We start from the raw sequence: 16,526 nt of genomic DNA, 5'->3' as shown, positions 1-16,526 counted from the left end.
GTTGGCCAACCACCAGAAGCTGGAGGAAGCAAGGATTGCTTCCCTAGGGCCTTCAGAGGAGCTCAGACCTTCATTTCAAACTTCTACCCTCCAGGGCCACCCTGCTGGCTCAGTCAGTAGACATTCAACTCTTTTTTTTTTTTTTTAACGTTTATTTTGAGAGAGAGAGAGAGAGAGAGAGAGAGAGAGAGAGAGAGAGAGTGAGCAGAGGAGGGGCAGACAGAGAGGGAGAGGGAGATTCCCAAGCAAGCTCCACACTGTCAGCCTGGAGCTCCATGTGGGGCTCAAACTCACCGACCCTGAGATCATGACTTGAGCTGAAATCAAGAATCGGATGTTTAGGGGCGCCTGGGTGGCACAGTCGGTTAAACGTCCGACTTCAGCCAGGTCACGATCTCGCAGTCCGGGAGTTCGAGCCTCGCGTCAGGCTCTGGGCTGATGGCTCAGAGCCTGGAGCCTGTTTCCGATTCTGTGTCTCCCTCTCTCTCTGCCCCTCCCCCGTTCATGCTCTGTCTCTCTCTGTCCCCAAAATAAATAAACGTTGAAAAAAATATATAAAAAAAAATGTTTAAAAAAGAATCGGATGTTTAACCTACTGAGCCACCCAGGTGCCTCTGCAACTCTTGATCTCATGGTTATAAGTTTGAGCCCCACATTGGGCATAGAGATTAAGGGGCATCTGGGTGGCTCCGTCAGTTAAGCATCCAACTTTGGCTCAGGTCATGATCTCACGGTTTGTGAGTTTGAGCCCTGCGTCGGGCTCTGTGCTGATGGCTCAGAGCCTGGAGCCTGCTTTGCATTCTGTGTCTCCCTCTCTCTCTCTCTGCCCCTCCCTGGCTTGCGCTCTGTCTCTGTCTCTCTCTCTCAAGAATAAATAAACATCGGGGGCACCTGGGTGGCTCAGTCAGTCAAGCATCCAACTTCAGCTCAGGTCATGATCTCATGGTTTGTAAGTTTGAGCCTGTATCGGGCTCTGTGCTGACAGCTCAGAGCCTGGAGCCTGCTGTGGATTCTGTCTCTCCGTCTCTACCCCTTCCCCACTTGTGCGCTCTCTCTCTCAAAAATAAATAAATAGGGGCGCCTGGGTGGCGCAGTCGGTTAAGCGTCCGGCTTCAGCCAGGTAACGATCTCGCGGTCCATGAGTTCGAGCCCCGCATCGGGCTCTAGGCTGATGGCTCAGAGCCTGGAGCCTGTTTCCGATTCTGTGTCTCCCTCTCTCTCTGCCCCTCCCCCGTTCATACTCTGTCTCTCTCTGTCCCCAAAATAAATAAACGTTGAAAAAATAAATAAACTTTTAAAAATGTAAATATTTTATTTTCTTTTTTAAAGTAATCTCTATACCCAACATGGGGCGCAAACTCACAACTCTGAGATTGGGAGTCCCATGCTCCACCAAATGAGCCAGCCAGGAGCTTTTATTCTATTCTATTCCACTTTATTTTATTTTATTTTATTTTACTTTACTTTATTTTATTTTATTTTATTAAGTAAGTTTTACACCCAATGTGGGGCCAGAACTTACCACCCTGAGATCAAGAGTCACGTACTCTACCAATTAAGCCTCTTGGCTCCCTTCTACCTTCATCTTCAAATGGCCCTTCTCCCTGTGGTTTCTGTATTCAAATTTCCCTCCCCTTATAAAGACACCAGTCATATTGGACTACAGCTCACCCTAATGATGTCATCTTAATTTGATTACATCTACAAAGACCCCCATTTCCAAATAGGATCGGATTCATAGGTCCCAAGGATAAGTACTTGAACATATCTTTTGCAGGGACACAATTTGATCCATAACATCTCATGTACGTAAAAATCCACCATCTGTAGGGGCGCCTGGGTGGCGCAGTCGGTTAAGCGTCCGGCTTCAGCCAGGTCACGATCTTGCGGTCCATGAGCTCGAGCCCCGCGTTGGGCTCTGGGCTGATGGCTCGGAACCTGTTTCCGATTCTGTGTCTCCCTCTCTCTCTGCCCCTCTCCCGTTCATGCTCTGTCTCTCTGTCCCAAAAATAAATAAACGTTGAAAAAAAAATTAAAAAAATCCACCATCTGTATAATTAAATGTATGTATTTTATTACAGGTAATAAAGGTTATCTTTACTTCTATTAAAACATGCTAGTTTTTGTTTATTCATTTATTTTCTATTTTTTCAAGTTTACTTATTTATTTAAAGCAATCTCTAGACCCAGTGTGGGGCTCGAGCTCAATCGCACAACCTCGAAATCAAGAATCACATGCTCCACTGGCTGAACTGGCCAGGTGCTGCCTAATTTTTTTAAAATGTAATTTTATTTATTTCAAAGATTTTAATTTTTTAAAATTTTTTATGTTTATTTATTTTGAGAGAGAGAGAGAGAGAGGGAGCATGTGTGAGGGGGAGAGCAGGGGAGAGCTGTGGAGGGGGGGGGGTGTGGAGGGAGAGGGAGGGAGAGAATCCCAAGCAGGCTCCATACTGTCAGTGCAGAGCCCGACATGGGGCTCAGTCCCACGAACCATGAGATCATGACCTGAGCCGAAATCAAGAGTCAGATGCTTAACCGACTGAGCCACCCAGGTGCCCCTTAAATACTTTTACTTAAAAAAAATTTTTTTTATCGTTTATTTACTTTTTGAGAGAGAGAGACAGAGGTGTGAGCAGGAGAGAGGCAGAAAGAGGGAGACGCAGAATCCGAAGAAGGCTCCAGGCTCCGAGCTGTCAGCACAGAGCCCGATGCAGGGCTTGAACTCACAGACTGCGAGATCATGACCTGAGCTGAATTCGGGCGCCCGGCCACCGAGGCGCCCCTAAACATTTTTATTTTTAAGCAATCTCTACCCCCAATGTAGGGCTCAGAGTCACAACCCTGAGATCACGTGCCGTGCCCCATTGACTGAGCCAGCCAGTGCCCCTAATCCGATGTCGTTTAAAGAATCCTAAGAATTAGGCGGTTCGAACAGGAAGGGCGGGAAAAGAATTGAGACTGGAATAAGACACCACACGTGCCTTTGTTACAGAGTGCTCCATCCTGACTGTGTTTAGAATCATCTGGGGAGCATTTTGTAAAAATCCCAGTGTCTCAGCTCCACCCCAGACCAATTAATCAGTCTCGGAAGGTGGGGCCCGGGCACTAGAGTTGCTGAAACGGTCCCCAGATAATCCTAATGTGCAGGTGGGGCTGAGAACCACCGAGGTGGTTAATGTGGAGCTGCCACCTGGGTGGAGGTAATTATGTAATCCCTAAACCCAGGGGCCTGATCTATTGACTAACTGCTCTCCACCCCCTTTCAGTGACCAAGTCTCAGTTTTGGCAGCTGTTCCGATTAGCTGTGGCTGAAAAAAACAAAACTACCCCCCCCCCCGCCCCGGGTATATATCCCATGGTCTCACCAGGGTCTCAGAGAGATATTTGGACACCATGTGCATGGCCACATTATTCACACTAGTCGAAGGCTAAAAAGCAACCCAAATGTCTGCTGAACGGATGGATGGATAATCAAAATGTGGTTTATAGTTTACAATAGAACATATTCATATTCAGCCGTGAGAAAGAAGATGGGAGGGGCGCCTGGCTGGCTCGGAAGGTGGAGCACGCAACTCTTGCTTCTGGGGTTGGAAGTTTGAGCCCCGCATTGGGTGCAGAAATTACTTAAAAATAAAATCTTGGCTGGGAACACAAAGTGGTGCAGCCACTCTGGAAAACAGTACGGAGGCTCCTCAAAAAACTAAAATTAGAACTACCCTACGACCCAGCAATTGCACTGCTAGGTATGCTGTTTCAAAGGGGCACATGCACCCCCATGTTCATAGCAGCGCTATCGACAATTGCCAAAGTATGGAAAGAGCCCAAGTGTCCACCGATGGATGAACGGAAAAAGAAGATGTGGTATATGGGGCGCCTGGGTGGCTCAGTCGGTTAAGCGTCCGACTCCAGCTCAGGTCACGATCTCACGGTCCACGAGTTCGAGCCCCGCGTCGGGCTCTGGGCTGATGGCTCAGAGCCTGGAAGCCTGCTTCTGATTCTGCCTCCCTCTCTCTCTGCCCCTCTCCCGTTCATGCTCTGTCTCTCTCTGTCTCAAAAATAAATAAACGTTAAAAAAATTTTGTTTTAAATAATAAAAATAAAAAAAGAAGATGTGGTATATAGATACAATGGAGCATTACTCGGCAATCAAAAAGAATGAAATCTTGCCATTTGCAACTACGTGGATGGAACTGGAGGGTGCTATGCTAAGCGAATAGACAAGAGAAAGACAAATATATGATTTCACTCCTATGAGGACTTTAAGATGCGAAACAGATGAACATAGGGGAAGGGAAGCAAAAATAATATAAAAACAGGGAGGGAGACAGAACATGAGACTCTTAAATACAGAGAACAAACAGAGCGTTGCTGGAGGGGTTGGGGGAGGGGGGCATGGGCTAAATGGGGAAGGGGCTTACGGAATCTATTCCTGAAATCATTGTTGCACTATGTGTTAACTAATTTGGATGTATATTATAAAAAATAAAAATAAAAATAAACCTTGGCGTGCCTGGGTGGCTCAGTCAGTTAAGCGTCTGACTTCGGCTCGAGGCACGATCTCACAGTTCGTGGGTCGGAACCCCAGATCGGACTCTGTTGTCAGTGCGGAGCCCTGCTTCGGATTCTCTGTCCCGCTGTCTCTCAGAAGCTCCCCTGCTTGTGCTCTCTCTCTCAAAAATAAATAAACATTAAAAATAAATAAAAATAAAATCTTAAAAAAAAAATACAGGGGCGCTTGGGTGGCTCAGTCGATCACGCGTGTGACTCTTGGTTTGGGCTCAGGTCATGATCTCACGGTTAGTGAGTTCCAGGCCCACATTGGGCACTGCACGGTCAATGCAGAGCCTGCTTGGGCTTCTCTCTCCCTTCTCTCTCTGCCCCTACCCCACTCGTGCACTCTCTCTCTCTCTCTCTCAAAATAAACGTCAAAAAAAGAAGAATTATAAACTCATAGCCAAGCCCTATTTCCACCCACTGACCATCCCCAACTCTGCCAAATTATTTTCAATCAAACGCCAGATTTATTTTATCTAGCTAGCTAATGAGCTAGCTCCACACGTGTACAGTTATTTCTTCGTATGTTGTTATATGTTTAAGAATATGTCGGGGCGCCTGGGTGGCGCAGTCGGTTAAGCCTCCGACTTCAGCCAGGTCACGATCTCGCGGTCTGTGAGTTCGAGCCCCGCGTCGGGCTCTGGGCTGATGGCTCAGAGCCTGGAACCTGCTTCCGATTCTGTGTCTCCCTCTCTCTCTGCCCCTCCCCCGTTCATGCTCTGTCTCTCTCTGTCCCCCCCCAAAAAAATTAATAAATGTTGAAAAAAAAATTAAAAAAAAAAAGAATATGCACTGATACCTGTACTGGGTTAAGTAGTTTTTTGCCTACCCCCCAATTCGTGTTCTTCCAGAAACCTCAGAATGTGACCTTATTCGGAAACAGGGTCATTGAAGATATAATGAACTAAATGAAGATGCATTCACACCGCACCCTCTCGGTGGGAGTAGCGTCGAGGGGTTGCTGAAGATCGAGCACGGGGAATAGAAGATCGACACGGCTGTAGCCATCTGTGCAAAATGCAATCGGCCTCAGCGCTAATCAAGAGAACGTACTGCATGCCCTTGTTGCGATAATCGTTTCCTTCACTGGTGTCGTTTAACCCAGCGAATATTTGGAGTTAAATATAGACATTTTCAAGTGGCTCAGACCTCTGGAATTAATCTTTCGGTTGAAGGGATTTGTGCATATTTGGCATTTCATATGCAGGAAGTGTGTAAGGGAATCTGGCCGACTGGTTCTCAAAATTTTTCCCTGCATTGACTTAAAGACCTGGAAGGACGAACTGTAAAGTGGTTTAGCTAAAAAGTATATGGGGGGGGCGCCTGGGTGGCGCAGTCGGTTAAGCGTCCGACTTCAGCCAGGTCACGATCTCGCGGTCCGTGAGTTCGAGCCCCGCGTCAGGCTCTGGGCTGATGGCTCGGAGCCTGGAGCCTGTTTCCGATTCTGTGTCTCCCTCTCTCTCTGCCCCTCCCCGGTTCATGCTCTGTCTCTCTCTGCCCCAAAATAAATAAAAAAAAAACGTTGAAAAAATTAAAAAAAAAAAAAAAGTATATGGGTAAGCGTGTGTGTGTATGAGAGACAGAGAGAGAGAGAGAGAATGTGCCAAAATTTCAAATTAATGAATCTATTCAAAGGATATATGAATATTCATTGGACTATTTTTTTCTGTAAGCTTGAAAATCTCCAAAATAAAAATTTGTAGGGTGCCTGGCTAGCTCACTCTGTAGAGCATGTGACTCTTGACCTCGGGGTTGTGAGTTTGAGCCCCACGTTGGGTGTACTTAAAAAAATTTGTGGGGCACCTGGGTGGCTCAGTCGATTAGGCGTCCGACTTCGGCTCAGGTCATGATCTCACGGTTTGTGAGTTCAAGCCCTGCATCAGGCCCTGTGCCTTCAGTTCAGAGCTTGGAGCCTGCTTTGGATTCTGTGTCTCCCTCTTTCTCTGTCCCTTCCCTACTCTGTCTCTCTCAAAAATAAATAAAAATTAAACGTTTTTTAAGATTGTGATAAAATAAAAGTTACCAAATAGTGTCCACTATTCTCATTCTGTTTCTGAACTTCAAGCCATCTAGATCCTTGTCTCATCCTCTGGATTAGGATAAGGGGTAAGGGGGCGCCTGGGTGGCGCAGTCGGTTAAGCGTCCGACTTCAGCCAGGTCACGATCTCGCGGTCCGGGAGTTCGAGCCCCGCGTCAGGCTCTGGGCTGATGGCTCGGAGCCTGGAGCCTGTTTCCGATTCTGTGTCTCCCTCTCTCTCTGCCCCTCCCCCGTTCATGCTCTGTCTCTCTCTGTCCCAAAAATAAATAAATTAAAAAAAAAAAAAAGGATAAGGGGTAAGGTCATGTTTAGAAAACGGACTTTCCTAGGGGGCCAAGCGGTATTTGGAAGAAACAATACAGATTTGAAGAGACGTGTACTTCCCAAACTCTCATTTCTTTTCTTTCTTTCTTTCTTTCTTTCTTTCTTTCTTTCTTTCTTCTTTTAACATCTATTTATTTTTGAGAGACAGAGGGTGAGAAGGAGAGGGGCAGAGAGAGAGGGAGACACAGAATCTGAAGCAGGCTCTAGGCTCTGAGTTGTCAGCACAGAACCTAACGAGGGGCTTGAACCCACAAACCATAAGATCATGACCTGAGCCGGAGTCAGATGCTTAACCGACTGGACCACCCAGACACTCCGGCCTCAAATCATTCTAAGCAAAGTGATGTTCACTCTGGACTTGTTTCTTTAGCGTTCAGGATACTGATGTTTTATGTTCTCTATTTGCCTCAAAGTGCAACGGTCACATATTGTAATTAACAAATAGATTTTCAGGGCTTAAAAAAAAGGACAAGGGTCACCTGGGTGGCTCACTTGGTTGAACAACCCGCTTCGGCTCAGGTCATGATCTCACCATTTGTGAGTTCAAGCCCCGCATCGGGCTCTGTGCTGACAGCTGGGAGCCTGGAGCCTGCTTCGGATTCTGTGTCTCCCTCCCCAGTTCACTCTGTGTCTTTCTTTCTCAAAACTAAATAAACATTAAAAAAAAAAAAAGGCAACTCATGATATGGCTTCTTTTTCTTGCTTAAGATTTTATTTTTGGGGTGCCTGTGTGGCTCAGTCGGTTAAGCAGCTGACTTCGGCTCAGGCCATGATCTCACAGCTGGAAGACTGGTGAGTTCAAGCCCCATGTCGGGCTCTGTGCCGACAGCTCAGAGCCTGGAGCCTGCTTCGGATTCTGTGTCTCCCTCTCTCTCTGCCCCTCCCCTGCTCATGCTGTCTCTTTCTCTCAAAAATAAACATTAAAAAAAATAAAATAAAAATATTTTAAGTTATCTCTACATCCAGCGTGGGACTCAAACTCACAACCCAGAGATAAAGAGTCACATGTTCTACTGACTGAGCCAGCTGGGTGCCCCCACCATCCGATTTCTTAATTGACGCCTTTATCCCCCTCAGTCACCATGGCTCGGTCACCTGACTTGTCATCATTCTCCACATCTCCACTCGGTCATTACTTCCTCTGAGAGATCTTCTGTGATGCCACAGGACAACATATCCCCCCCAGGGTTTATGTGTCACCTCGCACAGGGCTGGGCCCAGAGGACGTCTTCAGGGAATACAGAAAGAATGAGCTCATCAGAGAGACTAAAATCAGAAAGACGGAGAGTGTTGGCAGAGAAAGGGAGAGTTAGAGAAAGAGAATGGGGTGAAGGAAAGAGGAAGATAGAGCGCCTGTTTGACCCCGTGAGAGGGTGCACGCCGGGGGGGGGGGGGGAGAGAAGGAAACATTATGGAGAAAAAAGAAAGTGTGAAGAGAGCTGGTAGAGGGCAGTGTCCAGGTAATCTACTGCTGTGTAACAAGTGATCACAAAACTTTGTGGTATAATTTGACAGCGGTCCTTGATTTTGCTTACGGATCAGAACTTTGGGCAGGGCTTGGAAGGAATGGCTCGTATCTGCTCCCTCCGGGGTGGCTTGACCAGCCGCCAGAGCGTATACTTCCAAGATGGCTCACTCACATGGCCAGCGAGTTGGTGCTGGCCGGCGCCTGGCACTATCGCCTGCCTGAGGGTCAGGCACTTTGTGGCTCTTCTCCACGAAGGCTTCTCTCTGGGCTGTTTTGGCTTTTCCTAGCAAGGAGGCTGAGCTTAAAATCAAGTGTCCCAAGGGAGGGAAAGTGGAAGCTTCCATTTCTTGTCCTTCTTTACTCAAAGCTTTACTGAGATATTCACGTAACACAGAATTCAGTGGGGGCGCCTGGGTGGCTCAGTCGGTGTCCGACTTCGGCTCGGGTCACGATCTCCTGGTTGGTGAGTTCGAGCCCCCCATCCGGCTCTGTGCTGACAGCTCAGGGCCTGGAGCCTGCTTCAGATTCTGTGTCCCCCTCTCTCTCTGCCCGTTCCTTGCTCATGTGCTCTCTCTCAAAAATAAATAAACGTTAAAAAAATCTAAACTTAAAAAATAATAAATAAATAAATAAATAAATAAATAAATAAAGAGGGGGCAGCACCTGGGTGGCTCGGTGGGTTAAGCATCCAACTAGGGCTCAGGTTTACTGGTTCAAGCCCCACATCTGGCTCTGTGCTAACGGCACGGAGCCTGGAGCCTGCTTAGGATTCTGTGTCTCCCTCTGTCTCTCTGCTCCTCTCCCACTCACTCTCTGTCTCTCAAAACGTTTATTTATTTATTTAAAAAACTTTTTTAAACGTTTATTTATTTTTGAGACAGAGAGACAGAGCATGAACAGGGGAGGGTCAGAGAGAGAGAGGGAGACACAGAATCTGAAACAGGCTCCAGGCTCTGAGCTGTCAGCACAGAGCCTGATGCGGGGCTCGAACTCACAGACCTCGAGATCATGACCTGAGCTGAAGTCGGACGCCCAACCAACTGAGCCACCCAGGCGCCCCAACGTTTATTTACTTTTAAGAGAGAAAGAGAGAGACACACACACAAAGTGTGAGTGGGGAGGGGCAGAGAAAGGGAGACACAGCATCCAAAGCGGGCTTGAGCTGTCAGCACACAGCCTGACACGGGCTCGAACTCATGACCTGTGAAATCATGACCAGAGCCAAAGTTGGAAGCTCAACCGACTGAGTGACCCAAGCGCCCCTCAGAGCATACTTTTCTGACTCCAACACTGAGTCAAAAATACTTTTATAGGGGCGCCTGGGTGGCGCAGTCGGTTAAGCGTCCGACTTCAGCCAGGTCACGATCTCGCGGTTCGTGAGTTCGAGCCCCGCGTCGGGCTCTGGGCTGATGGCTCAGAGCCTGGAGCCTGTTTCCGATTCTGTGTCTCCCTCTCTCTCTGCCCCTCCCCCGTTCATGCTCTGTCTCTCTCTGTCCCAAAAATAAATAAACGTTGAAAAAAAAAATACTTTTATAGCTCTCTCTTCTTTTCCTTCACAGCACTTCATGAAGTTTCTATTTATATTTATGGGACTGTTTTCTCTCTCTCCCATTGTCTTGTGACTGTTCCTACATAAAGCAGGGGTATGTCCATTTTTAAAAAAAGCTCACTTACTTATTTTGAGAGAGAGGGAGAGACGGAACCCCAAGCAGGTTCCGCACTGTCAGCGCAGAGCCCAAGGCGGGGCTCAAACTCCCAAACTGTGAGATCATGACCCGAGCTGAAATCAAGAGTTGGCCGCCCAACCAACTGAGCCCCCCAGGCGCCCCTGGCGTATGTTTATTTTTATCATTATTGTATCCCCAGGACTTCCGGCCACGGGAGTGGGTCATCTCCTCCTCCCCTCATCGACGGAAGAGGAACTCCCATCAAAAGCCGTCAGATGACTGTAGCGTCAGCTGACCTCTGACTGCGTTCTCACAATAGACCTTGTGCCAGAACAGCCCGGCCCAGCTGCTCCTGAAGTCCAGCTTCACAAAACTACAAGAGATAATAAATATGCATCGTTAAGTCCCTCATCTTTTCCGTGATTTGTTTCACATCAATAACCGAGGGTAAGCATCGGCCAAACTTTTCTGGAGTGGTGTTGTGATCTTGGATGAATTCCTACCCCTCCCCGAGTCCCAGAGTTGCAATCTGTAAAAGGGGATGAAATATCGATCTTTGAGGTTCGCAGAGTATGTACGTGCCTCAGGGGCAAGATCAGAGCACAGAGTAGAAGCTGAATATGCCATCGGCAGTATCATCTCCTGATGAAGCATGTGGGCCACATAGCCCGGGTTTGAATCCTATTCTTCACTCCTTCTAAGATACAAGACTTCGTTCGGGCTACTGATAACTTTGCTGGCCCTCAGACTCATTACGTGTGAAATAGTTCTATTAAAGAAGCTAACTAATCTCATAAAAATTAGAAAGATAGGGGCGCCTGGGTGGCTCAGTCGGTTGAACATCCGACTTCGGCTCAGGTCATGATCTCACGGTCCGTGGGTTCGAGCCCCGCGTCGGGCTGTGGGCTGACAGCTCAGAGCCTGGAGCCTGTTTCACATTCTGTGTCTCCCTCTCTCTGTGACCCTCCCCCGTACATGCTCTGTCTCTCCCTGTCTCAAAAATAAATAAATGTTAAAAAAAAATTAAAAAAAAATTAGAAAGATAATTCCCATAGGCGAGCCCAGATGACTCAGTGGGTTCAACGTCCAGCTCTCGATTTCGGCTCAGGTCATGAATCTCATGGTTCTTGAGACCGAGCCCTGCACTGGGCTCCCCGCTGGTAGCACACAGCCTGCTTGGGATTCTCTCTCTCTCTCCTCTCTCTGTCCCTCCCCCACTTGCCAGTTTGCGCACTCTCTTTTTAAAAAAAAATTTTTAGGGGCGCCTGGGTGGCGCAGTCGGTTAAGCGTCCGACTTCAGCCAGGTCACGATCTCGCGGTCCGTGAGTTCGAGCCCCGCGTCGGGCTCTGGGCGAATGGCTCGGAGCCTGGAGCCAGTTTCCGATTCTGTGTCTCCCTCTCTCTCTGCCCCTCCCCCGTTCATGCTCTGTCTCTCTCTGTCCCCCCCCCCAAAAAAAATTTAAAGTTTATTTATTATTTTGAGAGAGAGAGAGTGTGTGTGTGTGCAAGTGGGGGAGGGACAGAGAGAGAGAGAGACGGGGAGAGAGAGAGACAGAGAGAGTGAGAGAGAGAGAGAATCCCAAGCAAGCTCTGCACAGTTAGCGTGGAGCCCAACTCGGGGCTTGAACTCACAAACAGTGAGAATCACGACCTGAGCCAAAGTCAGATGCTTAACTGACTGAGCCACCCAAGCGCCCCCCCCCCCCCCACCGTCTTTCTCTCTCTCTCTCTTTCAAACAAACAAACCCGAAAAAGAAGAGAAAGAATTCACTGAAAACCCATTTAAACTCCATGAAAAGACAGCTATTTTTTTGTCAGTGCTCTATCCCAGCACTGAGATCAATGGCTAACACATAACAGATGCTCAATAAGTATTTGTTGAATGAATAATAAAAAGGCACCTTGCTTAAAATACACTTTAGTTAGCACCAGGCCTACAAGGTCCCTCAGGATGCCCCACTTGCTTCATCTATGATTTCACCTCTTACCACTGCCCATCCTCTCACTCTGCTCCAGCTACCTTGCCCTCTCCAAAGTTCCTCAGCTATGCTAGCACATTCCAGGTTCAGGGCCTTTGCACCTGCTGTCTGCCCTGACCAGAAATGCTCCATTGCCGTTTGTTTTCTTCAGTCCCTCCAGATCTCGGTTCAATATCCCCTTTCTGCGAGAAGCTTCTTTCTGGCCATTCCTGGAACCCTGTGGTCCCATCCGGGCTTACTTTTCTCCACAGCATTTCTCACGGTCTGATTTCTATTTGTCTTTGGGCTCTCCTCGAAAGAACGTTAGCCCCCTGAGGGCAGGGCTCTATTTTATTCGCTGCTCTATTGCCCAACGCCTCCACTACCGGGATTTCAGCAGGTGCTAGATAAAAATCTGCTGATTTAAAAAGCCCCATAAGTAAAAAAATAAATAAATAAAAACTAAAAAGCCCCATTAGGTGAGCACTTGGATATTTACCGACGGGGTGGGGGGGGGGGGAAGAAAGGGGGGCGGGGAATCGCGCCATTCTTGGGCCAGGATTGGCTGGAGCCCCGGTCACGTGGCCGACAGTCCTGCCTGCCCGCCTTTCAGGCGGGCGAGCTTCGCGTGGTCCCAGGCTCTAGGGGCGGGCCGGGCCGTGGAGGAGGTCCTGCGCAGGCGCGTTCCCTGGCGCAGGCGCAGACGCGGCCCGGGCGCGCGGCCGGCGGCGGTTGGCGGCGCGTGGGGCCGGCGGGCGGTTGCCGTGGGCAGGACCCGAGTGCAGGCAGCTGGAGCCGGCGCCATGGTGGAGAAGGAAGAGGCCGGCGGCGGCATCAGCGAGGAGGAGGCGGCGCAGTATGACCGGCAGATCCGTCTGTGGGGATTGGAGGCCCAGAAACGGTCAGGGCCGGCGCGGCTCGCGGGGCTGAGGGGCTGTTGGGGGCGTCTGGCCTGAGGCGTTCGCCGCCCTCGCGGAGCCGGAGGGTCGGATTTGAAGCGCGGAGGCGGGAATTACGTGCCCGGGGTTGGTAGCCTTCCTGAGAGGACTGGAGGGGTCGGTTAGCGGTGTTTCTGGAAGCTGAGGGAAGCGGGGACCTCCCAGGGTGGTGGGAGGGTCGCTCCGAGGGAGGGCCTCTGGAAGGGGCGGCGGGGGAGTCCTGCTTGACGATTCAAACTCAGGGACTCAGGCGCCCAAAGGGAATGATGCGGGGGGGGGGGTTGCTTAGGGAGGAGGAGGGGCCGGCCGTGCAGGGGGAGGATGAAGGGGGGCGTCGTTCATTCATTCGTGGATTGTGGGAATCTCTTGGACGCTGGGGGGAACTGGCGAACCGAACGCGCGCGAATTTACGTTCTTGTGGCTTCGAAAGGGTGGGCCGCTATGAAAGGAGGAGGGTTTTTGAGGAGTTTTGCAGCAACATATTTCAAGTGGGAATCTTAAGGAGCTCGGGGAGGCCAGGGGTTGGAGGTGCACGAAGAGGTTGCTTATGCCTAGGTATGAGGGTGTGTCTCGAGAGGACTGGGCGCTAAGGTTGGGCATACCTCGGGTATGGGGGGGGAAGGAGGTCTTCGAAAGGGTTGATTGGTTTTATCAAATATTAAGTACCTGCCACGATCGCTTTTTCTTGGCGCTTAGCGAATGTTAGCGAGCTGCATCCTTTGCCCACATGGAGCGTGCATTTCTGGTGGGGGAAGCAATTAACATAAATAACATATTAGGCAGTGCAAGTGCTGAGAGAGAAATAAAGCAGGGTAAGAGGATCTTTAAAGGATGCTGAGGTGGGAGAGCTATTTTGATAGGGAGGCCAGGGAAGGCCTCTGGAGAGGCCTTCATTGAGCCACAGACCTGTATGAAGGAAAAGAACCATATGGAAGAAGCTCGCTAGGAGAGAGAAAACAGTGTAAAATTCTGGAGGCCAGAGCATGCTTGGCAAATGAGAGAGACAAGCAAAGAAGCAAGGTGGTTGGAAGCAAATAAGGTGTAGCTTTAAAAAAAAAAATTTTTTTTTTTAAATGTTTATTTCTGAGACACAGAGAGCGCGCGAGCGAGCATGAGTGGGGGAGAGGCAGAGAGAGAGGAAGACACAGAATCCGAAGCAGGCTCCAGGCTCTGAGCTGTCAGCACAGAGCCCGCCGCGGGGCTCGAACTCACAAACTGTGAGGTCATGACCTGAGCCGAAGTTGGTGGCTCAACCGACTGAGCCAACCAGGTGCCCCGAGGTGTGTAGCTTTTTTATTCCGAGAAACCCATGGGAAAGTTTTGAGCATAGGAGTCACTGGAGCAGATGTGCATTTTATTTTACTTATTTTAGTTTTTGATTAAAAAAATTTTTTAACGTTTATTTATTTTTGAAGTGGGGGGAGGGGCAGAGAGAGGAAGACACAGAATCCGAAGCAGGCTCCAGGCCCTGAGCTTGTCAGCACAGAGCCTAACGCGGGGCTTCAACTCACAAGCTTCGAGATCATGACCTGAGCAGAAGTCGGATGCTTAACTGATTGAGCCCCCCCAAGTGCCCCCCCCCCCCATGTACATTTTTCAACTGAGTCTCATAGCAGCTGTCTGCAGTAGGAAGAGCAGTGATTTCCCCCTGTACAGACAAGAAAGAGGCTGCACAAAGCAAATTGACTTGCCTCTAAGGAAATTCCAGGTGGAATAGAATTCTGAAGACCTGGAAATGTGAAATGGAAGGTGGCCTAGGAAATGGCCGACTACATTCTGGCAACCGTTTTGTTGCTGATTCTGCGTGATGTTTGGACCAAGTTTATCAGAAAACTGAAAAGGAGAGTAATAACCAAAAGGGCCCTCCAGGGAATTCATAGGGTCTAGCAGTTAAAAATTGGGCTGTATCTTTCACACAGTGTTTAAAATTTTTTGAAATGAGTTGCCAACATTTGAAAATCCAGAGAATTGGCTGAATTTGAGACAAAAATTGGGGTGCTTGGCTGGCTCAGTCAGTGGAGCATATGGTTCTTGATGTTGGGATTGTGAGTTCAAGCCCCACAGTTGGGGTAGAGATTACTTAAAAATAAAACCTTTAAAAAAGCAAGAAATTGACTTCATTTAAAAATACTTAATGACTTAGAATCCCTAAGGCCAAGGAAATATTCAAACAAAAAAATTAAAAACAAATTTATTGCCTTTGGAAGTGATTATTAACAGTGCACCCTCTAATGTGGTGAAATAAGAACTTCAGTGTGTCATCTGTGAAGTTTTCCTGCTGAATATCTTTTAGCCTAATCATGCTTTCAGAGAACAGAGGAACAGATTAAAGAACATTGAGGTAATGATAAGATGTCCAGGATGTGGGGCATTTTATAAGACAACTGTACTGGTTCTGTTCCAGAAGTCAATGTCATGGAAACAACAAAGGAAGGGAGTGTTCTAGGCTTAAAAACCATAAAGAGGTGAAGCCAGATGCAAAATGTGAACCTTCACTGGATCTTGGTTCAAAAAGAAAACTCCTATAAAAACGTCTTTTAGATAGTAGTGGAGATTTGAATATTCAGTCCTATTAGGTGATATATATATATTTTTAAATTTTTTTTAAAGTTTACTTATTTTGGGAGAGAGAGAGAGAGCACGTGCGTACACAGGGGAGGAACAGAGTGAGAGGTAATCCCAAGCAGGCCCCACACAGGGCTCGATCTCACGAACCTTGAGCTCATGACCTGAGCCGAAATAAAGAGTTGGACGCTTAACTGACTGAGCCACCCAGATGCTCCTCTATGTTTTTAAGGTTTATTTATTTTGAGAGACAGAGAGAGAGAGACAGAGAACTCATGGAGGAGGGGCAGAGAGAGGGAAAGACGGAATCCCAAGCAGGCTCCGCCACAGTGTCAGCGCAGAGCCCAAAGTCAGGCTCGAACTCACAAACCATGAGATCATGACCTGAGCCCACATGAAGAGTCAGACGCTTAACAGACTGAGCCACCTAGGTGCCCCCCCCATTAGATATTTGAGAATTATTTTCTAGATGTGGTAATAATAACATGGTTATGAAGGAGAGTGTCCCATTTTTGGAGGTGCATGTTAAAGTTGTGACATGCTGTGGTGAAAGTGTATGGGTAAAAGGCAAAATGCTAACTATTCTTTTTACTTTTCTGTGTTTCAAATTTTTATAATGAAAAGGTGGAAAAGAAATGTGTTTCTCTCTGTCCCTCCCCCTGCCCCATTCCCCAATCTGGAAATTTCTATAATTTTTTAAAGCTTATTTATTTTGAGAGAGTGCACAAGTGGGAGAGGGGTAGAGAGAGAGAATCCCAAGCAGATTCTGCACTGTCAGTGCAGAACCCAACGTGGGGCTCAAACCCACGAACCATGAGATCTTGACCTGAGCCGAAATGAAGAGTCGATGCTTAACTGATTGAGCCACCCAAGCACCCCTCTTCTGCAATCTGGTAATTTCTGAATTCTGTCATCTCCTGAAGAATGGAAAGATCGGATATTCCACATTGGTTGGAGCCAAGCAGAGGCCACCTCTGACATGGCACGTGGTTCTCTAGCCTTGTCTCCATC

General features: G+C 48.3%; 1 protein-coding gene across 4 annotated transcripts in view; it reads left to right on the top strand.

Annotated features, from left to right (window-relative positions):
- The first annotated feature begins 12,623 nt into the window (after positions 1-12,623).
- The window catches only part of SAE1 (SUMO1 activating enzyme subunit 1), a 75,514-nt gene continuing 71,611 nt past the window's right edge, over positions 12,624-16,526 (top strand). Inside the window, exon 1 of one of the 4 annotated variants that reach the window (XM_043598579.1) lies at positions 12,624-12,913. In XM_043598579.1, coding sequence (XP_043454514.1) covers positions 12,816-12,913 — 98 coding nt within the window. In that variant the 5' untranslated portion in view covers positions 12,624-12,815. The remainder of the gene's footprint in view (positions 12,914-16,526) is intronic. The other 3 variants (XM_043598582.1, XM_043598580.1, XM_043598581.1) reach the window with 3 other exon arrangements.

The sequence above is a fragment of the Prionailurus bengalensis genome, chromosome E2 (assembly GCF_016509475.1).
Source record: "Prionailurus bengalensis isolate Pbe53 chromosome E2, Fcat_Pben_1.1_paternal_pri, whole genome shotgun sequence".
In the NCBI taxonomy this organism is placed as follows: domain Eukaryota; kingdom Metazoa; phylum Chordata; class Mammalia; order Carnivora; family Felidae; genus Prionailurus; species Prionailurus bengalensis.
The sequence above is the reverse complement of the archived record's forward strand: the minus strand, read 5'-3'. Positions and strand labels throughout refer to the sequence as shown.